Genomic DNA, 27276 nt, shown 5'->3' with positions numbered 1-27276 from the left:
AGGGATAGGTGGGCTACACATAAATGTGTATGAAGTATTACTTTTCAAAACCCCCAAAAATATCACTGAAACCTGCTGTTCATTAAAAGTGAATATTTTATTGATATCTGCAAAGGATTTATCAGGAATCTACACAATAAAATCCCTGTACCGATTAAAGCACACAGAAATTTTGGTACAAGAATGACCAGTTCTTTTAATTCAGATACTGGGCAACAAATAAATCCAAATTAAAACAATGTGTTCAGTTTAAAAACAAACAAAATGTACTGTTAATCCATAGCCACGAACAACATTCTCATTGTGTTCTGCCCTATACAGTAGTAAAAACTATGAAAGATATGCTGACAAAATATATGAATAGAGGCAGTCAGACAGTTTTAACCTTGTTAACAAATACATTGTGTTTAATGTTATGCGTAATGATAAAAAAAAATTAAAAGTACAAGTGGAGGTTTTCTGTTAATTGCTTTAGTTTGTTGGTCTGCTATACATGTGTGTGTGTGTGTGTGTGTGTCAAAGGCAGTTTGGGGTAGTTTCTCAAAAAAGTAATGTAATGCATATAACTAGTTACTTTTCAAAAAGGTAATTTCTTACTTAATTACTCACTGCTGAAAGTAAGTCATTACACTAGTAGTCACACAACCTTTGCATTATTTTGTAACATAGCCTGAGATGCACTGTCACTTAAATGCCAATTAACAATATCAAGTGCAACCCTACATCTGCCCACAAATCCCTGTTCTAATAAGGAGGACATACACTAGATCTCTTTATGCAGTGGTAGCATGCTATAAATGATTCAAAATAAAATTCAGATTTGTGATATGCTCACAGCAGTGGACAGTTGTTTCTGGTCTGGGCACAGTTTAATTTTCTTCTTGTCCTTTTGCGCAACAAATTCAAGGTAATGTGCATATCCCCACCCCTTAAAAGACTCCCTGGACTGCTCTGCCATTTTTGTCTTGAGCCAATGTTACAGTCATGTCACGGGATGTCAGACAAGTGTTGCGTCAGTGCACATGAAAAGGGACATTTGATTTGTTTTTCTGTCTTCCTGTTATACAGATAATTAAAGAACTTAAAGTAATTCACGTCATGAGATAATTGTTTAATTAGTAACTGTAATGTGATTACTGAAGCTACAACAGCAATATCTTACTGCCTTACACAAAAATGTAATCTGATTACAGTAATCTTACACCCAACACTGGTCAAAGGCAATCAAAGGCAAACACTCCTATGATCTCATTGCATGTAACAGGTAGTAAATCCTCTCAGAATCCCACATCATGAATAAAACCTGTTTTCCTTTAAACATGGTTGATATCATAGGGAGTTGATGCTGCTACAGGTGCACATACCATTGTTTCACAATCTCATACCTCGTGGTAAGTCTAAATTGGATGGTTACGAAATTATGGCTTATAATCAAAATGTTGATGGAGAACACAAATGTGATTTTCATTTCCGGGACCCTATTGAGCTCTATACTAAAGTGCAGTCACTCTGTATAATGGCAGAGGTTTGAGATTCCTATTTTGAAAAAGGAAAAAGTTATTGAAAATTAAAATGGGTCGTCCTTAACGATGACGATAGTGACAGGTGCACTGGCCAGACATTGAATTCCTTGCGCTCTCGACTTCATCATCTTTGGTGATTTTTAATTTGATCAAAAGTGTGAAACATCTTCCTAAATGAGCTCTCCATCATATCCCAAAACTGGGAGAAACCGAGGTTTCGACACAGAGCTAATGAAGATAACAGCACTCCAAACAGACGAATGTCAAATATTTAAATAACTTCACCCCGGTTCTGAATAGTTCTCTTCCAATCCTCTTTTACTGCCTTGACTCACAAAAACACCTTCATCTCGCCTATTTTCCCCCGATCCTTGGCCTCTCCCACTATAAACTGGAGTCCATTCATCAAAATCCATATCATGATCCCTACCTGAGTCACCATCCTGAGTCACATATCAATTTACGCCAACGGACAAGTTCTGAAAATTGGATAACTTGCTTCACATAAACCGTCAAAGTTGAAACCGTGGAAAACAGAAATACCATGGAGATGAGGGAGAGCCTCCTCTAAAACCTCCAAAATAGTTTAGTTTCTCCCTATAATTTCATCTCTTACACCAATAATAGTCTTTTTAAACATGTTTACAGCCACACAGTCTTCAGAAATAAGGCTAAACCCAATTCACACTAACGCTAGATATGTTTTTTTGTACAACAAACGTTAATGTAGCAGCTTAGGTAAAAACACACAAAAGTGATTTATCTTCTGTGGAAAACATGGTAGTGTCGCATGTTGGCCATTGACCGAAAGTGTTAATCTTATTAAAGGGCCCATATTATGCCCCCTTTTACACAAGTTACATTGGTTTTCAGGTGTGCGCACTACATGTCTTTGCCATTCCATGTCAAAACACCTCAAGGATCAAGCCACATAGCACCCTCCTCTTTCTGTATAAACAGCCCTGTGAGACTACGGTCGATTCCAGCGCTTTCCTGCTCACATCTCGCCCCCCTTCCTTCGTGTATTGTTTTCTTTTCATTCTCCGTGGGCTGGCAGACACCCCAGATAACCAAATATACGTGGAGGCAGGCTGAAAAGGTGCCTGGAGCATAATATGGGCCCTTTAAAGTTTTGTCATTATCATTATTTTTTTATGTTCTTTGTGTTGATGTCAGTAGAGAGGTGTTGAAGGAGAAGCTGAGGATGGAGCTGAAGAAAAGAGCTCTGAAGGTAGTGGAGAGTCTTCTCGAGGACAGCGTGGCTGAAGACTTCCTGGTTGACTGTGTATGTGTTAAGTGAAAGAGAATAGAAATATATTCCTCCCATGTTATTTACTATTTAAAGTCCCCTGACTCGCTATTTCCCCTGTAGTGTGATAAGTTTTTTACTCTTGAGGTATAATCTTTAAGTGTTCAGACTATTTTTTTATTTTTTATTTTTTTTTAGTAGGCTGTGGCTCAGGAGGTAGAGTTGTTCGTCCACCAACCTGAAGGTTGGAGGTTCGATCCCAGCTTCCGCCAGTCCACATGCCGTTGTGTCCTTGGGCAAGACACTTAACCCTAAATTGCTCTTCAGACAGTGTTTGAATGTGACCGCATAGCGATAAATAGCAGTGGCGAATGTGACTTTCCTGTACGCTGACTGGCAAAGCGCTGTATAAATATAGTTCATTTTTCAATCTCCTTTCTTCACAGGCCAAATTCATTACTCGAGCTAATTACAGAGATGCTGTAGAGGAAAGATCGATTGCAAAAATGTGTGGTTATCCCATCTGTCCAAATAAACTGGGCAAGGTAAGAACCTTTGTATAAGTCTTTGGAATCCTTTGTTTGAAGTGCATTCTGTTTAATGCTTTTAATCTGTTTTGTACTATTTACTATAGATGCCAACTCAACAGTATAAAATCTGTACTAAGACCAATAGAGTGTATGACATGACGGAGCGCAAGGTAAGTACTGCTACATTCAAAAACATTTATATATGAAGAAATGCTCAAATAAATTTTCACCCATCCTGTTTTATGTTTTAGTGTCATTGTAGTAACTTCTGTTACACAGCCTCCAAAGCGTTTGAAGTACAAATATCAAAGACACCTCTGTGGCTCAGACCGCATGAGAGGTATGTTTCTCCGACTCCTTTGTAAACCATGAAGTGATTGTTGCATATAGTCATTTTCTACATAATCATGTGTTCACCTCCCTTCACTGACAGCCCCCCAGAAATTAAACTGATGAAGAAAGAAAATGGGTATATATTCACTTCAGTGTTTGCATTCCACAATAAAGAACTGCATGTTTTAAATGCCAACATATCTGAGATTTTTGCAGATCTGACTCTACTAACCATTAAATACATGGTGTCATTTGTCGAGTGCAATATAAGCGTAATGATGGATTTACTAATTCAGCCTTACATGTGTATGTGTGTGTGTCTGTTCAGTGAGGGAGCTAGTGAGAAGATGATGCTGTCCCAGAGGAGTCTCAAAGAGAAGGACATTGAGATTTCACCAAATGCTCAGCCCGAGGAGCCTCACAGTTCTTAGCAGTGTTGAGCTGCTTGTGGCCTCAGCCACAGCGACAGAAAATATTAATGTTAACATTAAAAATTGACCCCAAAGCAGTTACATGAATGCACTTTTTATTTAACATGACCAACACACAACAGAAGTCAACAGTGCAACTCTACAGTACAGTCGTAGGTGTTAATTCAAGTACTGTAATTTGTGCATCTCAGCACTAAAAGGACACAACACAATCTGTAAAAGCAGCATGAAGCCTGAGAGAGGCAGAGAGGGAGAGCAACCCCTCAACAGGCAAACAAATTCAATATGAACCATGTCATATCTCCACTGTATTATAAACAACTTCAGATTTTAAATCACATCATCAGGCAGCCAGTGTACATAAGGTAGCTACAAAAATACCTAAAATGAACATCCCTAATACCTCAGAAAAACATACACTTTGCTGTGATTATCCCACAAAGCTTATGAGTAATTAACAAATAGTTTTAATATGATATGTAAACATGAACTGTTGAATGAAAAAAAGGGCAGACAGGAATGAATGGGAAAGCCACACAAAGTGGTTGTGCTAACTAAGGCTATAGCTAACGTCCAACTTCCTCGCTTCCTTTCTGCCAAGCCCTCTCCTTCACTCAGTCACGATACAAATAGCAACTCGTGTCGGGGTGCCCACACAGCGACAATTGTTATCCTCCACCATGTCGACAGGGATGCAGGGAGGATCTCAACGCTAATTATCTATCGCGTCAACGTGTCACCATTTTTAGGCAAATTTCTCGCCATTCGCGTCGCGCTCCTCGCGCCATTCGCGTCACCCGACGTCAGTGACGCAAAATCTGTGTCTAGTCGCATCTTTGCATTGACTTTGTATCTAATCTACTCGCGTGATATAATATATTGGTTTTAAAAACCACTGCATCTACCTGAATGAGACTTAATTATTAAGTTTATGGAAGGGAAACACTTGTGTTAACATTACCTGACATAATTCTGGCTTAGTCAGTGACAAGCACTGGAGCAATGGCGTTATAATAAAGGCCTTTAAAACATGAATATTAAGGGAATGATAGCGAATTGAAAATACAATTTTAGATAATTTTCCAGCTTTCTCCATTCTAACTTTTAACTACCCCACACTAGCTGTGAACATTCCACCACATACACACTATTGTTTAAGTGCTGAAAGTGTTTACAAATTGTTGACTATTTTGAAAAGCTTTGATGACATTTGAAGGTTGTGTGATACCTTGAATGTCTAAAAGATGGAGAACATTTTAGTCATTGAATGGAGTTTGTAGCTGAAAGTATGAATGAGTAGATGCGAATTGAAAATGCATGAAAAATTTGAAAATATGTGTTTTGAATATTCCCTCCATTCATTTCAATGGAGTAAAAACCGCATATATGTTGAATATTTTGGAAACTATGACAGTTATGAAAAAGTTGAATACAAGCCAGAATGTTTTTGTTGATGTTTGTATGAAGTTTCTGAAGAGCATACACAACATACAAACTCACATACAAACTCTTTCGGCATCCCTACCCGTAAGACCTGGATGGTACCGGCATTATGGCATGATCAAAATGTTGATGGAGAATATGAATTGGATTTTCACTCCCACAACTTACTGTTGAGCTCTATCCCCAGGGGGCGTAGCAAGAAGAACATCCAGGCATTTGGACTGTACTTGGCTCAATGCGTTCTTTGAATTGGAACAGTATTTTGGCTGCGACTAATGAAGTTTCACAAGTACAAGAACGCAAGTACAGACAAGTACATAGATTGAGAAACACCTTTGATCTTGTTGATGTAATGTGGTGCCACAGGTGTAAGTGAGTGTCCTAATCGAACAGTTATCTTGGCTGTATCTAAAATCAAATGAAAAGAAAAGAACTTGGCATTGGACGCTGTTCTAATATGACAACATCAAGCTTTTAGCTACACAGCTAATGTCACTAGCTTCTAAACTATGTTTGACAGTTTGGTGGTGCCACTTATGTTTGCAATTTGATGTAAGACAATTATTTTGTTTATCATAATTATCTGATTAACTTAATTATTTTTCATATGTACAATTTAGTTTGTATTGCTAATTTAGCAATACTGTGTTAATGGGCCCATATTATGCTCCAAGCACCTTTTCAGCCTGCCTCCATGTATATTTGGTTATCTGGGGTGTCTGCCAGGCAACGAAGAATGAAAAAAAACAATGAGTCGTTGATTCGTGGTTTGGGTTGATCGTGCAGACGGTCTGTAAACGACCCATTCACAGCCCGGGTGTCAAGTGACGTAAGTTGACTCCTGCTACTGGGGCGACCACGCCCCCAACCTGAGCAGCACCTCCCCCTTTGAAGTGCGAAAAAACAGATCGCGTCTACGCCATAATTTTCTCCCCGCAAGCGAACGACGACCGCTTGCATGCCCAAAAGATATAATAATGTTTGCTCTGTTGTTGGATGTACAGACCAACATAAGTCTTTACATCGACTCCCAGCATAGAGGACGCAAGAGCTGAGTGGACTGCATCATTTTTTGATGGAAATGTTCCAGCCACAGTTGGTAAAAACCTTTGGGTGTGTGCCAAGCACTGTTCATTGGATAAGTTTTCCAACCTAGGCCAGTACAACGCCGGACTGGCAACCAATCTCTTTCAAACTGTCCGAGGCGAAGCTCCGGAGGAGGCAAATGTCAGTTTTCGAGATTGTATGTGCTCTAGGGCTGGGCGATATGGCTGAAAACTATCACAATACAAGTGTTCCGTCCGGGGGTAGCTCACGGCCGGCCGGGCTAGCTCGACTCTTTGCTCCTGTTTCTTCCAGCGAGGAAAAAAAATGATCGAAACATTTTCTATTGATATTGATTACGTGTCTATCGGATACATATCGTTATTGTTTTATCGCCCAGCCCTAATGTGCTCTGTGTGTAATTATGGAGAACGTGTTCGCTGTGCCTCCCGGGTCTCTACGTTGTGTTTGTGCCTTGTCAGGTGCAACTGTTGTCATGGCAGCGCAACGCCGTAGTTGCGCAGCAGACCCGGGGAGGAGTGAGGTGGAGCTTTGCGGTACACAAAGGGAGGGGGGCGAGGAGTGAGCAGGAAAGCGCTGGAATCGACCATAGTCTTACAGGGCTGTTTATACAGAAAGAGGAGGGTGCTGTGTGACTTGATCCTTGAGGTGTTTTGACATGGACTGGCAAAGACATGTAGTGCGCACACCTGAAAACCAATGTAACTTGTGTAAAAGGGGGCATAATATGGGCCCTTTAAGGACAGTTTCGCAGCTAATATATTGGATCTAACTTTGAGTAAATACCTGTTTCTAGGTGAATGGATACTTGTCACCTTTAGTGAGTAAACCAAATAAATGATGGAGAAGGAACCGCGCATCTCCTTGGTCTTCAATGCTTCAAAAAGAGAACTTTTCACCACGAACAATGGATATAAATCCATACAGAAGAGACTTGGCTCAATAGAAAATTCAGAGGTACGGTTTTGAGCTGGAATACTAACCTGTCTGCTGCTTATGGCTACCTGAACAATTTTCTGGAGCTTCTGTGTTAATTTCTTGGGAAAATGTCCATCTGCAAAAATAAACGGTGTCCCACAGTATGAAAGAAGAGCTGTCTGTGGATAAGCTGAAGGGTGTCAAGTTGTGGATCACTGCAGGCCCAAGGGAGATGTTCACAGAATCTGAGGTGATGTATGCAGACATGATGTCTTTTGTCAGCTTAGAATGTGCTTATTTTATGTTATTTTTAAGTAATGTGGTGAAACTAAATACTCAAGCGAGGTGAAAGTGTCATGGTTTTTAACTGGTTTTCACACAAGTATATTTTTTGACAGTTATCCCCATTTTGTCTCAGCTGGAGGCACTAAGGCACTACCTGGATGGAGGAGGAAACGTCCTGGTGATGCTCCCTGAACGGGAAGAACTCAAACATCAACTTTCTTCTAGGGGAGAAATCATTGAGAAGATGAAAATATTGTAAACCATACAATAAGATATTTGCCTTCATATAGACATCACTTACATAGAGCATAACATTGTGCTAGGATTTGGGAGCCTATTTTGAACACGAGAATTTTGCTTTGATTGTGTAGGGCTCCCCAATTTGTGTACCCATACTATGCCACACTGAATGTGTCCAGTGCTCCAGTGGCTCATGACTGATAATATTCAGCTGAACCAGATCGAAACAGAAGACCCTCATGTGAGGAAGTATACTCGATAGGAGAACGGCGTCATTAACATTGTCTCTTAAGCTATCTGACGTGCATGTTGCCTTGTTTTTTCCCCTAGATAACAGATTACACCATGTTGCCAGACACGGGGTGCTTGTCAGAACAGCTCAGTGTGTGCTTACAAGAGGGTGACGAAAACCCCAGGGACTTCAACTCTCTCTTTGACATGTCTGTTAAATTTGTCTACCAGCACTTTACCCTAAGTCATTAGGTGAGAATTCGTAAAATATACCTGAAAACATTCCACCATTACAGCTGTTTATCTTCGTAGCTTAAAAAAGGAGGGGGATAATTTTTTTCTGCAGAGCTTACTATCAAAGATGGGCCACCTCAACTGTTCACACCACAATTTGAGACCCGGCTGCCTCACCTTCCAACCTCCTGTAAGTTACAGTCCTGCATTGGTGTTCCAGTATTTTCCATACTTGTCAGTTTTTGTCATCTGCAAATTAAAGCCCTGCAAATTTAAACCTAGAAGTGGATCTTGCCTCATCTTTGAGGTCTTTCCACCTGCCTTAAGTGATTTACCTCCACCCATGTTGGACCTGTTTGATCTAGATGAAACTTTTTCTTCTGAGAAAGTGCGCCTAGCACAACTATAAAATGTAAGTTCAGCGCTTTAAACAAAGTTAAATGTAGTGTATTTCAGAAAGCAAGTTTAACCAACTCTGAGTGGACCAACCCTGAATTTCTGGTTTCCAGAGAAGCCGAGGTCTAAGCGGCTTTTAAAAAACTCAGTTCATTAAGCATGAGAAGGGGTATACACACTGGACGCGATGCGAATTGTCACATTGCTTTGCTTGCACGACTTTGGTCGCAACCACAAATTTGTGCTCGTGTCATTCGCGCGATCTTCCTTCTACTTTCTCCAACCAACACATGCAACATAAACTTTTGAAGCAAAAAGGGCAGACGGGAGTGCCTCTGGCGAAGCTACACAAAATGGTTGTGCTAACTGCGTCTCACTGCCGAGAACTCTTCTTCACCCAGTCAGGATACAAATAGCAACCCGGTCGTTCTGTTCACAGCGACAGTAGTGATCCTCCATTCCTGATACATGGACAGTGAGGAGGGAGGTTCTCAACGGTCATTGGCTGTCACGTCATGCGAATGTCGCCCGATCGAGTTCAATTTAAACTTTAGCGATGGACCCCCTGCGAATTTCCCAGATTTGCATTCGTGCATATCACACCATTCGCGTGAGCATGACCCCAAAGTTGGATAAAGATCAGAAGGATGCAAAGCACATCTTGGAACACATTTTCATCCAGGTTGTAGAGTTCAACAAACTCAATCCCTAGTTTTCCCTATTTAAAGTTGAACTTACCCCTTGCAGGAGCACGAGGTGGACACTGAAGCACAATTCACTCCATTGAGTGGATTCAAGAAACATGCTTTATATTTTTAACTCTGCCTTTTAGTTATACCTGTTGTATGACCAAGTAAACAATTATATTCTAGTAAAGGAGGTAAAGAGGCTGTTGAACTTAAACGTTATTAACATGGTACTGGGTTGTGCTTAGAAACTATGAATTTGAGTAGTTTTTATAACCCCTTTGGTATTAAATTATGGAAAAATATGTTTTAAAAATAAACAAGCAAAATAAAATAAGAATCACTTTTATTTAATATTCAAATATTTAAAAACATTTTAGCCAAAGCTCCCGATATGAGTCCTCCCATAGATCCTGTATTAACAAAAAAGAAAAAATAATTAATTTGCAGGTATAGCATACAATAAAATGTATTAAAACTTAACTGATTTGCTTACCTTTACATTTTGATCCAGTGCTTTAAAATCAACTTTTATTTATTCATAATACATGGTGAGTGCAGAGGATGTAACTCATGTATAGTCATAATTTTTCCTTCTGAAGTTCTGAATTTTCTTCATGCAAGTGTGTTAGGACATAATCAGGGAGAAACTCCAGCTAATTAAAGTTTTGTAGACTGAGGTTTTGGACTCCATGTTGATTCCAGAGCACTGCACTCAATGCAAGGTTTGGGGCTGTTCTCCCATTTAATCACGGACACATCCCATGAAATTTGAGAGGCAGTGAGATCACTGAACGACTGGTCGAAGAAACCAGCCTTCTTTTGCTTCTGAAGGAGCATGTAAGGAGTGGAGGACTTTCCCTGTAGAGGAACGGTCAGTTGACAACCGTCTTTCTCTTGAGTGCTCAAGTTGTTCACTGAAATCGTCAGAGTGGGAGAAATGGGATCTGCCGACAGGCAGAGAAACGCCAGACTCGACAGCCTGGCGTCAGATCCCTCGGCTACCGTTTCATTCGATCCCCGTGATGTGGACAGCTGCTCCAGCGACAAAGCAGACATCATACTCTGTTCCTCAAAAAACTTCTTGTCAAGGTCCGATGGAGACGAACACTCAAAGCTCTTCATGTCTAGGAAGTAAGATGTTGGATATCACCCGATCTGACTTCAATGAATCGACCGATCTTCACAATAAACCAGCTTTCTTACCTGTAATGACAACAGCTTTCTCCATCGTTTCCCTGGGCCTGTGAGCGTCAACTGAGTTCCAGGTGGGTTTTAAACAGCTGACGCTGCTTGTTAATTGACCCAGCTGGAGGCTGACAAGATCATCAGTCTGGGGGGAGGGGCCTCTCAGGCCTCTTCAGCAGGGCAAGGCTGATCTGGGTGCCGAAACGATTTCCTAGTTGTTGTTTTTCATGTATGCAATGTTATTCCGATTTATTTTTTGTAATGTATGTCCATTCAAACATTTAAAAAAAAATAATATTTAGAAAAATTTAGCATTTTGTTAGTTTCTCCAAGTCATTAAATAGTGAAAAATGCCATCACAATTTCGCAGAGTACGGGCTGGTGTTTTCAAACTGCAGCTCGACCAATGGTCCACAACCCAAACACATCCAATGTCATTTTATAATAAAACAGATACTTTTTCTTTCATTTGAGAAGTTGGAACCAGTAGATCATTGGTGATTGGTTGTTCATCAAAATGGAAGTTGATTATTTTGCAGTCACTATAGTTATTTGCTAATCAACCTCAAGGTATTAGATGTAGAGGTGTATATCAATAATAATAAAAATCATCCGTTCGTATGTCGTTCTGAATTATTTTAAATTTCCAATAGTGTTTTTTATACTTGACTTAGCTCGAAGCCACATTGTAAAAGCATATGCTTCAACTTCACCATTTAATGATGGGGGACATATGATAGCAGAACCCGTCCAAGTAGTTTGGTTCACGTTTGTTTTATTTTTATTTTCTGTTTGAGTTACACAATGCCCCGCATTAAGGATTTATTTTGAAGGCCCTCCCCGGCGGAAGTGTGCTCGAGCGTACGCGCACCGCGCACCGCGCATCTACGTCACTATCCGGTTTCTACGACACAGGAGGGCGCGAGATAGAAATCCAGGAGCGCGGAGAACTCTGGCGCTCCGCTCCAGCTGGTAACAGGCTCTAACCATTCAAAACAGCAACAAACGCGCCTCCGTCAACACTGCTCACCGGTTTTAGAAGAGACCAAACTCGCGGAATACAAAGACGTGCAACTGCGAATATACGTGCACATGACGTGCAGCGGCAACGGGACACATCACCGTCGCACCGTAAACAACAGAAACCGAGGGAAATGTCTTGGTGGCCGCGCGGGTAAGATGCTCATCTTTGTTTTTGAATTCACTTGTATTTATCATTGTACTTATTTCACCACTAGCGGGTTCAAAGTAATGATGTTAGGCTGCGGTATGACATAAAAAATGTATCTAAGTAAAGATGGTTCGTTAATTGGCCTAAACTTGAAACTTTTGAGCGGTTCGCGGACTCGGGTCTGTGCCGCCCTTTCCCGCAGCCACCGCCAATAGCGCCAGGCAAACTCCCTGTTAGATAATATGCATCGTCTTACATAATACGTCTTTCCGACACTGTGCCCGTGTTACAGCTTTACCGCCCACTTGTTCGTGCCTCTGATATAGCTGTGTGGTCCTTGTTCACCGTAAATACAAACTTGATAATCTAGTCACCCTAGTCGCGCCACAAGGGCGGGGGCCAGCTGCGACTGGCTCTGCTCTCACTGTCAGCTCTGATCTGTCCGTGCACATAACAGCGCTCTGTTCCCCAGTGAGGACGGGGAGGAGGCCGTGGTCCAGGACACCGATTCTGATGTGGCAGAGCAGAGGGACGGTGGCAGAGCTAAGGTGAAATGGACACAAGAGGAGGTAATGGTCCCGACACCTCCCGGCCTTTTGCATGTTGTCTCAGTGCCTTGGGATGGATCGATGAGCACTGGCTCGAAGGCAAGTGTGCTGATTTTGTTTATGTTTACAGGATGACAAACTCAAGGCTCTGGTCCAGAAACTGGGACAAAATGATTGGAAACATATCGCCAGCTACCTCCCAGTGAGTTTGATCGACTAACTCTTACAGTAAATGAGAGGCCCTCCTTGGCTATGTCACGTCAACAGAAATCCGACAGTGAATTGAAGCGTCTGACACTTTTCTTTTGTTTCACTAAGAATCACTCTGAACATCAGTGTCAGCACCGCTGGCTAAAGGTGTTGGATCCGGAATTGGTTAAGGGTCCTTGGACCAAAGAGGAGGACGAGAAGGTAAGTGAGCAAATGAAGATGTTTGAAATGTGACTCATTAAGAACCATGAGTATGTTCTGTGTGATACGTTAGTCGCCATTCACATGCACACTCATCATTCCTCAGGTTATTGAGCTTGTAAATCTCTACGGCAACAAGCAGTGGGCTATGGTTGCCAAGCATCTGAAAGGTAGACTGGGGAAGCAGTGCAGAGAGCGCTGGCACAACCACCTCAATCCCGACGTGAAGAAGTCGTCGTGGACCGCCGAGGAGGACCTCGTCATCTACAAGGCTCACTGCCTGCTCGGAAACCGCTGGGCTGAGATTGCCAAGCTGCTGCCGGGAAGGTAAAGACTCTCCCATCAAATCTGTGGCTGGTCAGCTCAGGGAAGGGAGTTTCCACATTTATATTTGCATGGAACTGAAGACTGTACGATTCATGTTATAACATTTATTTACAGAACGGACAATGCAGTAAAGAATCACTGGAATTCCACCATCAAACGCAAGTTGGAGATGGGCTTCTATGCCGGAGAGGTGTTCAAGCCAGATGAACTTGAACAGCTGTTGGCCCGTGTGAATAAAGACGTACAGGTGGGTTTTCTTTCCTCTGTGTTTTCCTATAAGATGTTTGCAGTACTGAACTTAAGAGAGGGAATGTTGCTCCTTTATTCTCCTCAGCCGCTAATTGTAAAAGCTACAAACAAGGAATGTGGGGCATTATTGATCACAAGTCACCCATCTGAATCCGAAACACGTCCATGCTATGTAAAATCTCCCACTCACAGCTTCTTTGTTTGGTTCTATGCGAACCAGCAAAGACATAATGGAGGGTATTCTGAAAGGCAATATACCGGGGTGTCTTTATTAAAGGGGCTTTTTATAAACTAATGAAAATTCTGTTTTCTGTTTACGCAGATGCCTGGTTGCTTTCAGGATGGTGCAGACCATGACACAGAGCAGAAAACACATCCTTCAGTAAGTGACCAATTACATTGATTGGAAAAATACAAAATGGTTTTGAATACGTCCATTGGTGACTTGACTTGATGTGCAGAAACACAAATTTTGCTATCCGCTTTACTCAATAGTCATTAGTGGAGACAGACTGATCTATCGGCTGTCCGATAAAAGTTAGCTGATACTAGCCTTTCCAAAACATATCAGTATCAGCATTTATGTTTGCCAATATGTGCACATATAAAGTCATATTTTACTGAATAAACTATGCTGACATTTTTTTTATATTTGGTAGGATAGTATAGGACATTTCTAACTCCATAATAACTGAATTAACATTGGTTGGGCTCTAGTAATTGAACAAAAATCCGTTGCAGGAGAGACAAGTCTCAGCCTCTGATGAAGCCAGTCCCGGCGAAGCAGGGCCATCAGAGGTTGTCCTCTCTCCAAAGGACGGCTCCAGTAGTAAGACTGAAGCAGACACCCCAGGAGAGATGACCAGTACCAGCTGGGTGGTGGACAGCTCCGGCTTCCTCTCGCCTACAGGCCCAGGCCTGAAGGAAGTGCTGGACATGGTGGACGGAGTGAGTATTCTCAGCTCTCTTACACATTCACATCTGCAACAGCATAGCGTGTGATTTCAATATAAATCCTCCGTTAGCCTGATTTGTAGTGACTGCTCTGATCTACTGATGACATATGGTCTTCTGCAGTTTAAATATATACTGATCTTAAGAAGATTTCTTTGTCAATAGAGCTCTTTTTTGTGTCGATATGTTGTTTATTTCTAAATGTAATAAATGTATGGTTATGAAACAGAAATAAATCTAATAGTGGTGACTGAACGTACGACTGACCAGTATTATTCTGCTCTCAGGACATTGATGGCTGGTGCAACCTAGCAGCCTTTGACCTGCCCGAGGAGAGTCCGAGTCCGGAGCGCCACCAGTTTCGTCTTGAGGGCAGTGCCTTGCAGGAGTTGAGCAAAGGCAGCAAGGGGGAACTCATCCCCATCTCCCCCGGAGGGGTGACACCACCGTCCATACTGACCCACCGAAGCCGGAGGCGCATCGCTTTGTCTCCTGATGCCAATAACTCAATGACCCCCAAGAGCACTCCCGTTAAAATCCTGCCCTTTTCTCCATCTCAAGTAAGCTCTTAGACCTAAATGCTATACTGTAGACTGATGCTGCTGATGTCATGTGAAGTGGTCTGCTAACTATCAGGTCGTTTCAGTTCCTCAACATGTGGACCAAACAGGATACTCACGACCTGGAGAACCCATCCCTCACGTCCACGCCCGTGTGCAGCCAGAAAGCCATTGTTACTACACCGCTGCAGCGAGACAAGACCCCCCTCACTCAGAAGGAGAACTCTGCGTATGTGCTCTTTAACCCACATCTGATGTTTCATGTTTGGTCTTATATATTTCGATTTTGAGTGCTCACATTTTGTTTTCATTTAGATTTGTTACACCCAACCACAAGTCCGACCTCTGTACGACCCCACGAACTCCAACGCCATTCAAAAATGCCATGGAGAAGTACGGCCCTCTACAGCCTCTGGTGGGTGTTGGTGTGTGAATCTCAGTGAGCTCATTTGTATCCACACTGCGCTAAAACTAATTTCTGCTGCGTTGTCTTAGCCGCAGACTCCAAACCTCGAAGACGACATCAACGAGGTCATCCTCCGAGATGCTGGAATTGACTTGGCTGTTGTACGATCAACTCCACCTGAGCAAAGACGCAAAACATTGGTAACTATGAGTCCACTTTGATAATGTACTTTACACCAATATTAATCCTTTAACCCCTGGTAAAGGTATTCCATTATGACATTGAAACATATCACAGGATGGATGACAGCGAGGCAAAGATAAAGTTAAAGTGCTCAAAATTACATTGTAATAATTCAAGCTACTAAAAAACTGCAAAGCCTTGCTCTGCAGACTTGAGGCTGAGTGGTGATTAATTTGAATGGACAAGGAAGGCTTAACGTAAAATATGTTTGGTCTTTTTGACAGCAGATTAATGCAAAAAAAGGGTTTGATGGATGGCTTTGAAATAGACGGTGTTTGGATATGATCTTAAGGGAAAAACCATTGAAACAGTTTATGATAATCACACTGCCACAGTGATGGGAGCTGTGAAACAGTTTCGGAGCCCATATCTGCCTTGCCCTGCTAAAGAGGCCTGAGATGCCCCTCCCCCCAGACTGATGATCTGGTCAGCCTCCAGCGGGGTTAATTAACAAGCATCAAAAATCATCAAATCATGGAGGATTTTATACTATTCACAAGTATTGTAGTAAATATTTATTTCTGTTACACGTAGATATAAGCAAGCACTGTTGCCTCACAGCAAGGCAGTTCTTGGTTCTCATCCCGGTTCGGACCGTTGCCTCTTTGTGTGGAGTTTGCATGTTGTCCTCTTGTATGCGTGAGTTCTCTCTGGGTACTCCAACTTCGTACCACAGTCCAAAGATATGCAGATTGGGTTTAGGTTAATTGGAGACTCTAAATTGACCTTGGGTGTGAATGTGAGTGTGAATGGTTGTGTGTCTCTGTAGGTTGTCCCTGTGATACGCTGGCGACCTGTGCAGGGTGTCCCCGCCTCTCACTCAATGTCAACTGGGATTGGCTCCAGCCCCCTATCACCCTTAGTGGATAAAGCAGTTTAGATAATGGATGGATTGTTGATAGATATAAGCAACGTCAACGTCTTATTCTGGCTCCTTCTTTAAGTTTTTTCTTCAGGAAGACTACTAAAAAAAGTGAGTGAGACATTGTACTGAATAACAGAAGCCAATGGAACAGCAGTTAGCACAGATCTGAACTTAGTGTGAAGTATAAGCTGCCATTGGAATACAAATTAATGCAGAGCAAGGCAATTGTCACCTATGATCAAGGGCCTGTTACAACTTGAGAGCATGCGTTTGACTGCAGTGTTTCCCTCACACACTTTACTTGGGTGGACTGCCCAACCATATTAACAGCCACCAAAGTTTATGTGGTGACCGATTTTAGTGTTTTTTAGTTTTATTTTTTTCATTCTTCTGGCCACCCGAGAGAACAACCCCCCTCTCCTACTGTTTGACCTGCGCACAATCTCCCCTCACTCTCCCCCTCCCATACCTGTTTGTTCTGCTGCTGTGAGAACGGTCTCTTGACATACTGACAGATTCACACCTTGTTGCAGTGGATTACAGTAACAGTCCTCCATTGTTGGTCAACAGGCAGCTGTACGGGAGCAACTTGGTGTGAAAACTCTTGTCTAGTCAGTTCCCCCAGCCAGAATTGTATTTGCCCCCAGCATACAAGAATGCTTTGAACTAATCCACCCACTGAGCACTTTGTTAGGAACACCATACAACTACTGGGAACTTCCTCCGTCTGCTCTCAAAAGAGAGTCCACACCTAAAGGCTTTGGTTCCAGATGACGGAAAATGTACTTTGTTTTTGGTGTTTTGTGTCTGGGGAGTTCACTGACGTTCACTGAACTCCCTGTCATGTTCACAACTTCTGCTCACTGGATGGTTTTGTTTTTGGCATCATTCTGATTAAACTTTAGTGGCTGTTGTGTGTGAAAATCACAGTTAAAGTACATATATGTAGTAATGTACACATACATAAACTACTACACAACTAGTGTCAATCAGACCATGATTGGCTCATTGCATAAGCAGGTGTGGGTGTTCTTAATAAAGTGCACGGTGAGCGTATGTAACGGTATATAAATGCATCAGTGCTGACCTGCCTCCAATTCTGCCTGGACATATTGTTATTGCCTATATTTGCATAAATTGTACTTCATCATCAACATTCTTGCTGAGGCTATTTGCTCATATCTTTATGGTTTTTATTGTTTTTATTCCCAGCATCGCCCGCCTATGAAGAAAGTGCGGAAGTCGTTGGCCCTAGATGTCATGGACTGCCAGGTGATCAAGCGCAAATCCTTCAAGACTGAACCCAAACACAGCGTCAAGGTAAAAAAACAAGAAAACGTACCAGTGTCGTTATCCTGTTTGCAGACTTGATGTGTTCTAATTCTTGGCAATTTTCTCCTTTTTTGTCCACAGGAAGAAGCTGAGATAGTTACTCTGAACTCCTCATCATTCTGCAGTAAGCGGCATGAAAACATTTTGGATCAGGGCTTCCTTTTGGGACCGAGCGATAGTGCCATATTTCCCAGCACATTGGCTCCAGTTCCTGTAAGTTCAACCTTTAACCTTAAAAGTGGGAAAAAAATTTGTACTTAGCTTTTCTACTTTGACCTAATTCTACCATGATGTATTTTCCCTCATTTCAGATGTCAAAAGAATGGGAGAAGGTTGTTTGTGGACAAACTAAAGACCAGCTCATAATGACAGAGAAAGCCCGACGCTACCTTCGCTCACTAAAATCCCATGCACCCAATCGGGCTCTGATTCTGTCCTGAGACGTCTCTCATCTTTCCAACGTGTTACACATATGCAACACAATATTGCTGTTGCTGTGTGTGCCTACCATTTTTTTAATGTTGGAGAAAAAGCACATATTGTGTGGAGCTTTAGTACAGTTTTTGAATAAGTCTTTAGCAATCAAAGCCTTTACAGTATGTAGCTCGATCAATATTTCATGAGAACGGTGCTTTTAGATTTAGTCCCATTTCAGTGGCCTTGTACAAGGCTTGAAGTCAGGAATCATATTTCATTTTATTGTCACTAGAACGTGTTTGACAAAAACAATGAATGTAAAAAAGAAAAATCTGAAAAGACATGGTTTTACATTGCATAATGCGTCTGTAATTTAACAGTGTTTTAAAAATTGTGAAGAGTGCAAACACTCAGGAACTTCCATGTCTAGATTTGTTCTATAACATACTGTTGTTTTGATTGTGGAGTTGATTCAGACAGGTTGATTCCACAATCCTGTATTGTTCTGATCTAATCTGTTTAGCGTGTGTATAGATTTATGATATACATTATAAGTACACATTAAAAGTCAGGACATCATGTGGGGAAATTTTAACATCATCTGAACATTTGTGTGACTGGAGAACACATCAGCACGCAAAGGTGATGCTCTACTTCCTTAGATCCAGCATTTATGCAATATTCAGTTAATTGAGATATAATGGGGGCATGTGAGCTGTGCTGACCTTTGGTGGCAATGGAATTGTTATATGGCACTGTTTGTAAATATTAAGTGTTGTATGTTTTTGGTTCATACAACATTTTGTCAAATGTTATTAAATAGAAAAATTATTTCCAGTTCAGTTGTCTTCCTTTTATGCCTCAACTTCTTGACATGAATTAAAAAAACTGTCATTTAACATTTGACCAGTGGTTTTTACTAGAGTCATGCTTAAAACAATTCAGCTCAATATGAAAATGTGTTGCTCAGAAGCTGATGACGTTCTGATTTTCCATTCAAAACAAAAGATAAGGAGTTGAGAATAAAAACTTTATCACGTTTAAATTTTGATAACTTGTATAAATATCAATTTGATCAAACAAAGTTCAGAACCTTACATTGGAGCAACATTTTTTAAATACACAATCACATGCTGTCGCTAACGTGTCCCAAAGTATAAATGGTCTGCATTACATACACCATTTTTAAAATGTATTATTATTATTATTATTATTATTATTATTATTATAACCTTTATTTAACCAGGAGTAAAAATTCATTGAGAGTGAAAAGCTATTTTTCAATTGTCCTGGCCAAGACAGGCAGTAGCGTTACTGCCATTGATTACAGACAAATACAAAAACATAAAACATTTATTGATTTTATAAGTATATCATTATTATTATAGCAGGACACGTCATAGCCTGACTGATTTCGATGTGTACTTAAAAAATAGAAAACCCCCAAATCGCCTCGTGCTTTTATTTTGAAATGTAAAACGCGTAACCGGACGTTAAACCTCTGATGACAGGTCGCTCTCTGAGACACCGGAAGCAATCGTCAGTTTTGGTGACGCTGCATTAGACTGTAAGACATGGAGCGGTCTAGTAAGTGAATTCATTCATTACTATCGGAAATATAATGTGAGAAATGTGTTTATGGTTGTAATTACGTTTCGTGTGCAGTTATTGAACGTCCACTGTGAAGCTAGTGGAGAAAATAATGCCATGCAGTGCGCTGCTTCCGACTGAGGCTAGCTCGCTCGCCACTTAGCTAAACCTGCAACGACCGAGGGAGCGTTATATCAATGAATGAACACATACCGTCACCGGAGATAGTGTGTTGCAAAATGTATCGTTCACTCACTTCCGTGTTAACGTTCATTTGGACCAGCCGACTGGTTAACTTGTCCCTACCGTGTGTCCGCAGGACTGTTGGGGTGGTTCCTGCTCAACCTGGCTCTCGCCGGAGCTCAGGCGCTCACGCCGGCGCACCACCTCTCCCTGCCCGATGTGGCCCGACTGCAGAGCCTCCTGAGCCAACAGTTCACCGACCTGGAGTCCGCGTACCACTCTGTTGTCGGTCTGACAAAGCTCGGAGCGGCTGTTCCCGATCACGATGTGAGAAACTCACTCCAGCGTGGATAATTATTAAGACTGGGAGTTAAAAAATGCAATCATAAATCGATTATCTGGCACATACATTCGAATTTATGTGAACCACTAATGTCCTCTGTCTTTTTGAAACGTGTTTTTGTTTGTAGCACGTATGCCAGTTCCTCAAATCCCAGCTTGATCCCACCAGCGTTGACTCTGTCTTCTTTGCTGCTGAGACCAGTCAAGCCATTTCAGGATGTGAGGTATGAAATGTTGTTTACACCGAATTGAAAACTGTCCTAATATCAATCTTTATCATCAAATATGTTGTCAAAAATCCCAATATAAGTTTTGGCATTTTAAATCTACATAAATGGCATAATGGTACCATAACTGGTAATACCTAAACTGTTTCACTCCACAGATCCCTGTGTCCAACGAAACCCGCGACATCCTTCTGGCAGCGGTCAGCGAAGACTCGACCATGGCTCAGATTCATCGAGCCGTGAGCGCTCTCAGCTCTCTGGGACTTCCTGTGGTTTCTCAGGAGGTCGTGGGTGCCCTGGCGGCTCGCATCAACAAGGAGGACAATGTTATGGCGTAAGTGTCTGTCTGGTTGAGTGCAGCAAATTATTTCAGTGTTTGGATTCACAAAAAACGTATCTTCTCTTTGGACAGGATCACATCAGCACTGCAAACAGCAGCTCGCCTCTCCCAGCAGGCAGAACTTGGAGGAATACTGGAAGAAATTGAGGTGAGCTGTTATAACCTCCAACAGGTGGTGCTGTTTCACTGTCCTCTCACTCAGCATGACTCAAATCATGTACAGTGTGTTGTGTGTTTTTTTTTCTAGCATAATTAGGTTTTGATTTTTTTTTTCCTTTCAGGATCTGACAGCTCGCCTGGATGACCTTGGTGGCATCTACCTCCAGTTTGAAGAGGGACTCGAGGCAACTGCTATGTTTGTGACTGCTGCATACTCCCTGTCCGATCATGTGGACATGGAGCCCCCTCTCAAGGAGGCACGCTCTCTCTTATTTCACGTTTTGTCATGGTTTTCTCTCTCTCTCTGAAACTGATGGAAGATCTGTTGTCTGTCATAGGACCAGGTCATCCAGCTGGTGAATTCCATCTTCAGCAAGAAATCCTGGGACTCTCTAGCGGAGGCCTTCAGCGTAGCCAGCGCTGCCGCCGCTCTGTCCAGCAACCGCTTCCACGTGCCGGTCATTGTCAGTGCCCATGGCCCAGCCACCGTTTCCCACAGCCAGCCAACCCTGCAGGTACACATGTCGGATCTCAACCCAGCTACGGTCGCCTGTGTGGTTTTTGATTAACCTGTAGTGAGACTGACTGTCTGTCTGTCTATGCTTCACAGCTCCTTGTTACTGATGTCATGTCTCAGCCTCTGGCCTCAGCCAATGTGCTCGTGGAATCTGCATACGCTGTGGCCTCCAAGAGCGTCATCCTCAGCCAAGCATCATTCACACTTAATGAGTACGTACTGTTTGAGAGATTAGTGCTGGTTTTCCATCACTCTCCCAAACTGCCCACTATATGACATTATTCCAACAGCTTGCTATCGATTGTGTAGATTATGTTTTTTTTTTCTTGATCAGGACTGTCTGGTTTTGCAGCAACAAACTGTATCATTCTTTATTTTCCTACTTTTCAGTGGCGTCTATGAACTGAACTTCATGTCCACCCAGCCCGCCAGTGGTTATTACCAGTTCACCATTGCAGTGACTGGGGATAGCCGACTGGTTGCCAACCATGTTGAGGTGAATTTTTTAAATTACACACAAGAAAATTACACACATAAGGAGAGAAAAACAAACTTTTCAAGGTTTACCTGCTAAATTTCTAGTCCCACAGTGGCTGGAAGTAGTGCTTTGGCTGTGGAAGAGAGAAAGAAACTGTGCTACAAATAAACAGAGGGAAAAAAGGGAATAAGGGTGAACTAGGGAATGTTATTAAGGCCATTTCAAGTGCGCAATGATTTCTTATATCTCCCAAAAGCAATTCAAAAGTTTTGACCTGAGATTTAAAATTTAAACCTCCTTTATTCAGTAGCGAATAAGGATTTAATCATGATAATAGAGGCTTAACAAAAACATAATACATTAAGACTTGTGAAAAACGTCAAGGATGCGAGCCAAGGCCACCTCATATTTAAAGACTAGAAAAAACAATTGCTATTATTCCTTCTTACCGTGTTTATTCCTGGATAGAAAAAAAAAATCTGAAATAGCCCTTCTAGATCTATTAGGGTCTTTTTGATATGACGAGCTAAGTGATACAAAGGATAATGTGCTGACATACCCTGACCACAGACTCATGTTCTGTCCCCCTGTAGCTCAAAGTAAAGGTGTCCACTGAGGTGGCAATTACTAGCATGGACCTCTCTGTGGTGGATAAAGACCAGAGCATCGGCACAAAGACCACCAGGTTAGAAGGCAACGTTTTATGAGCAATTAGTGGCTTAATAAGCTTTAGTGGCGCCACAGTGTAATACTTAATTTCTTCATTTGCCTTTTTCTTAATGATAGAGTGGACTATCCCTCCAAAGCCAAGAGCTCCTTCATCGCAGACAGCCACCAGAACTTTGCCATGTCCTTCCAGCTGGTTGACGTCAACACTGGAGTGGAGCTCACCCCTCACCAGGTATGTCATCACCAGTTTTTACAGTCTGCTCCATGATGCTGACTTAATCTGCTTTCACAATGACCATAGTGACCATGCAGCCATTATTATATACATCTGGCTCGCCGAAGCAATCATGAAAACAAGCAGCCACTGTGACTATTTGGCAAAAATGAAGCTCTCAATGTTGGTTAAGATTAAAACTCTTTACTCCTTTTGTGCCACAGACTTTTGTCCGGCTGCACAACCAGAAAACCGGCCAGGAGGTCGTGTTTGTCGCTGAGCCCGACAGCAAGAGTCTCTACAAGTTTGAGTTGGACACAGCAGAGCGGAAATCCGAGTTTGACTCCATCTCCGGCACCTACTCCCTCTGCCTAATCGTTGGGGACGCGACCTTGGAGAATCCCATCTTGTGGAATGTGGTGAGTATCTATTCCTACTTGATGGTGGTAATTAGATAATGAGAGGTCCACACTGAGCTCTGAATATGAGTTGTAATCTTTTCAAAGGCTGATGTTGTGCTGAAGTTTGTGGATGAAGAGGCCCCGGCTACCATTCAGTCCAAGACCCTTTATGTACCCAAACCAGAGATCCAGGTAATATAATTTAGTTCTTGTTTACATCTGATTTAGCGCACAACAACAGAAAATTCAATGGTCTAGGCATCTGTCCAGCTGTTATAAAAATCTCCTTGTCTCTGCAGCATTTGTTTAGGGAACCAGAGAAGAAGCCTCCCACCGTGGTTTCAAACACCTTCACTGCCCTTGTCCTGTCTCCCTTCCTGCTTCTGCTCATCCTGGTAATATTTTCACACTTGGTAAACTAGTGTGTGTGGAAATAATTTAGAATTTATTCATCTTATCTAAGGGTACACCCTCAAAACGAACCTACTTCAATTATTAATCAAAACCTTATTTTAACAGTGTTCAGCTTTGTTATTGATGTTGTTGTGTACACAGTGGCCTAGTCTCTTTTTTTCCCAGAAAAGCTCTTCAGCAGGAAGCCGTCATACACAGTGAATGATGCTCCAGTACTGCATGAATGTTATGCTTATTTTAATTTGAAATCACAAAAGCCATGAGGTATTTTTTTTGTCTGGCATTTGCAGTGCTGAGTAATAGTTATTGTTACAGTGGTTCAGCGCAATGTTTTTTTTCAGCCCTTTTGTTTGCAGCTCTTGAAGCGAATGAAAATCACATTGTCTCTTATTCTGCCGCTCCTCTTTAGTGGTTCAAGCTCGGAGCCAACATCTCCAGCTTCAGCTTCTCTCCCAGCACCATTCTGTTCCATGTTGGACATGCAGGTTAGTCCCCATCTTCAACATGGTAATCACAGACACGATTATTTTACACCCTCTTCATCTTTAATTCATCCAATGTTGTTCAAGATGAGAAGTGAACTGCAGCAAAGACAGTAGGTCACATTGTGCATAATCATAATGAATTAAACTTGTGCATTATTCATAGCATTCCACAAATAAACTAGGCATGTAAGACATTGGGTTCTACAGAGGGTTTCCATCCGAATGTAGTGCACAATGTAACGTATTTTCAAGAAAACCAGCGGAAGAAATTGTGAATTGATTAATGAGTTTACTGCGAGGTGAATGGTTGCTGAGTTGGTTCATTGAGATGAAAAGATGCTGCTATTTTTTTTATATAGTTTGATGATGTAAAACAACTGTAGAAGAATAAGTGGTCGCAGTAAGATAACAATTCAATGAGTGCCAATCAAATCTCAAGAGTCTTGATAAGATGGTGACAATTATACAAAAAATGACATTTTACAGCAATATCTGACGTATAAACACAAACACACACGCACACACACACAAATTATACTGGGTGCGATCTGCCGGGGGATGTGTTTGATTGGATAATTTCTCATCTATATATCCCCACCTCTGCTGAGTTATTTTTATAAGTAAAAGTAACTTAGCACTAAAGACTAGTCACATTTCAGCGCTGTAATGTGACCAGTCTTTAGTCCGATAGAAATTCCACGCATCCCCCTGGCAATATGTATTAATTTATATATATATATATATATATATATATATATATATATATATATATATAGTGTTATTGTATCATGTTTTTACAACACTAGGTTACACTCAATGTCTCCATGTTTTCAATTATGCAAAGCAAAACTAGGTTGCATCCTCAGAAAAAAACTTTAGACATTCACGATATCAATTTGATTCTAAAGTGAGAATTTCTACACATTTTTCTGGTATTGGATATAAAGTTTAGGAAACTTATCTTCAGAAACCGGTACCATCAAGGTATTCCCAGTACATGCAGACAAGCCTCATTATGGTATACTAACAGTTTTTATACTTTTCTTGTAAAATAGGGTGGAACAAAGAAGTTGCTGCTGTTTCACAATTTGTCAAATACTACTGTAGTGAACAAGAGCATTGGTTGTTACCAAACAGTTTGAAAGCTTTTTAGAACTGAGATTGTCAAACTGTGAGACACGGGTGCAGGCTGCTCTTCTAAAAACAACAGCAGCAGGGACTGTGACTCACCTCATGGAGGCAATTAAGACACTGAGCTCCCATTTGGATCAAAATTCATCCTTCTTCTTGAAGTCATAACTCAAGCAGATGAGAATCAATATGTATTTTTTCTCTGTATAAAAGGAAGGCTGTGAGTCGTCTGTCCATTGATGGATTTATTGTAAACAGGAACTGTTTAAAGATAATTCAACACATTCATAATGGTGCTATCCCCCCCAACCCCCCAATTGCTCACAAATACCAGCTAAAACCAATGCGTTGTACCTGAAAATTTCATGTGGCAGAAATCATTTTGCATCACTATGAAAACCAGCAAACATGAGCTATGGGACAACAGCACAACATCATGTTTTTTTTCGTCTTCTATAGATCTGAAAAGACAACATATTCCTAAAGTGTAGTTGACGTCAACATTGCCTTAGTTTTATTCATTGTTGTATTTATTGGACGGCTCTTCTAAGGATGCTGCTGGTTCCACTTGGTAAACGACTGACATATAATATTATATCAACCTGTTCATATGATGCTATATTCAAGATTTTGTTGTTACCAGGCAGCTGTTTCGTTGGGATGCTGATGTTCAAGCCAACTGCATTTTCATTTCAGCCACGCTGGGCCTGATGTATGTCTACTGGACCCACCTGAACATGTTCCAGACCCTGAAGTACCTGGCGTTTATTGGCGGTGTAACTTTCCTTGCTGGCAACCGCATGCTGGCCCAGAAAGCAGTGAAGAGGTACGTCCCCTGATGGTGCCTGGCACAAATGGTACCCCAGAGGCTCCTTAGTACCGGAGACAACGCCTAGCCCCTTTCAGACGACAAGGACTCAGGTGTTTTTGAGGCCTCTCTGTAGTTCTTGGCTCCAAACCTGAGGGAAGAAGTGCCTGTTCTATATCTGTAGCTCCTCAGCTGGTCCCCAGAGGCTGATCTCAGTGCCAGGCTTTCCGCCAAGAAAAGATCTCCTACTCCTACTCAGACCAGTAGAGAAGCTTGGCAGCAACATCTGCAAGATTGATTATCTGAGTGGGCAATTTCTTGTCAGCATCAATAAGTAGAGCCCTTCACGGGCCAGGGTGAGCAATTAGTAACCTTTGTCACCCACTCTAGACGTCACTCTGTAATTATTCACTTGTCCTGCTTACTCTGACGACAGCCAGTTGAACCCTTTTCAAGCAGCAATTTCTTATTTTACAAATGTAAAATTTCCAGTCAGGATTTTTCTTCTTCCCTCTTTTAACTCCTCTGTCCACACCTCGCTGTCTCTCTACTCCTCTTTCAGGATCGCTGCAGAGCAAAGTAGTAGGTTGGCAAAGTATAGGAGCCTGCGATAAAGCCCCCATTTGTAACAAACGAGTCGATCGTGCTTCCAGGCTGAAGTAAGGGCATCCTCACAGCCTGCATCCACAGTGCATCTCCCATAGTGGCTGGCGGCGTGCATGGCTGCGTGGCACTCACTCATTCTAACCCTCGAGTGTTCACACGTACCTTCCGCCCTCTCCCCCTCCCTCTGGTCTGCGTCTTCACTCATCCCACCATGATCATGACATTACGGTCGAACACTCATGGTTCTGGACGTGCCATCACGTTTGAGTGACATGTTTTTTGTCATGTTGTTTTCTGTGTCCATGAACCAAAGTTTGCATCGTGTGAAACTTGGACATTTGTCATGAGAATTTCTGTGTTCTTACCATATAACATTGTTTTTAATGCATGCTCTGTGCTTTACGTGACTTGTCAGTGATCAGGTGTGAAATAAAGTTTTCATTCCTCTCATGATGCTGTTAACTAATGTACCCCCCT

General features: G+C 41.8%; 3 protein-coding genes and 1 long non-coding RNA gene across 6 annotated transcripts; 3 read left to right on the top strand and 1 right to left on the bottom strand.

The window, feature by feature from the left end:
* Positions 1–4143, top strand: LOC118309931 (putative RNA polymerase II subunit B1 CTD phosphatase rpap2). Of its 3 annotated transcripts, none has more exons than XM_035632594.2 (7): positions 1–1391; positions 2693–2808; positions 3219–3317; positions 3407–3472; positions 3554–3642; positions 3736–3771; positions 3964–4143. In XM_035632594.2, exons 1-7 carry the CDS (start codon positions 1343–1345, stop codon positions 4064–4066), a joined length of 558 nt encoding a protein of 185 aa, XP_035488487.2. In that variant the 5' UTR covers positions 1–1342; the 3' UTR covers positions 4067–4143. The 3 variants fall into 3 exon arrangements, with proteins under 3 accessions (XP_035488487.2, XP_035488489.2, XP_035488488.2); XM_035632596.2 differs by having other exon boundaries at positions 10–1391; positions 2703–2808; XM_035632595.2 differs by having other exon boundaries at positions 12–1391; positions 2700–2808.
* Positions 4144–9893: 5750 nt separating this feature from the next.
* Positions 9894–10959, bottom strand: LOC124850069. Its single transcript, XR_007030875.1, has 3 exons — positions 10771–10959; positions 10061–10691; positions 9894–9977 (listed from the first exon to the last, which is right to left on the bottom strand). It is a non-coding gene; the product is annotated as an uncharacterized LOC124850069 (long non-coding RNA).
* Positions 10960–11641: 682 nt separating this feature from the next.
* On the top strand, positions 11642–19072 carry mybl2b (v-myb avian myeloblastosis viral oncogene homolog-like 2b). Its single transcript, XM_035632546.2, has 15 exons — positions 11642–11926; positions 12396–12492; positions 12602–12673; positions 12790–12882; positions 12989–13209; positions 13324–13456; positions 13781–13840; positions 14200–14406; positions 14700–14972; positions 15059–15201; positions 15288–15387; positions 15468–15578; positions 17699–17806; positions 17900–18031; positions 18130–19072. Exons 1-15 carry the CDS (start codon positions 11907–11909, stop codon positions 18256–18258), a joined length of 1899 nt encoding a protein of 632 aa, XP_035488439.2. The 5' UTR covers positions 11642–11906; the 3' UTR covers positions 18259–19072.
* Positions 19073–19703: 631 nt separating this feature from the next.
* On the top strand, positions 19704–27240 carry rpn2 (ribophorin II). The gene is made up of 17 exons (XM_035632923.2): positions 19704–19822; positions 20145–20335; positions 20479–20574; positions 20736–20911; positions 20990–21065; positions 21199–21333; positions 21415–21591; positions 21687–21805; positions 21984–22089; positions 22665–22756; positions 22858–22972; positions 23179–23373; positions 23461–23547; positions 23655–23750; positions 24179–24254; positions 26082–26211; positions 26756–27240. Exons 1-17 carry the CDS (start codon positions 19810–19812, stop codon positions 26805–26807), a joined length of 1932 nt encoding a protein of 643 aa, XP_035488816.1. The 5' UTR covers positions 19704–19809; the 3' UTR covers positions 26808–27240.
* The last annotated feature ends 36 nt before the right edge of the window (positions 27241–27276 follow it).

This window comes from Scophthalmus maximus, chromosome 6 (assembly GCF_022379125.1).
Source record: "Scophthalmus maximus strain ysfricsl-2021 chromosome 6, ASM2237912v1, whole genome shotgun sequence".
Lineage (NCBI taxonomy): Eukaryota > Metazoa > Chordata > Actinopteri > Pleuronectiformes > Scophthalmidae > Scophthalmus > Scophthalmus maximus.
This window is presented reverse-complemented; position numbering and strand designations above follow the sequence as displayed.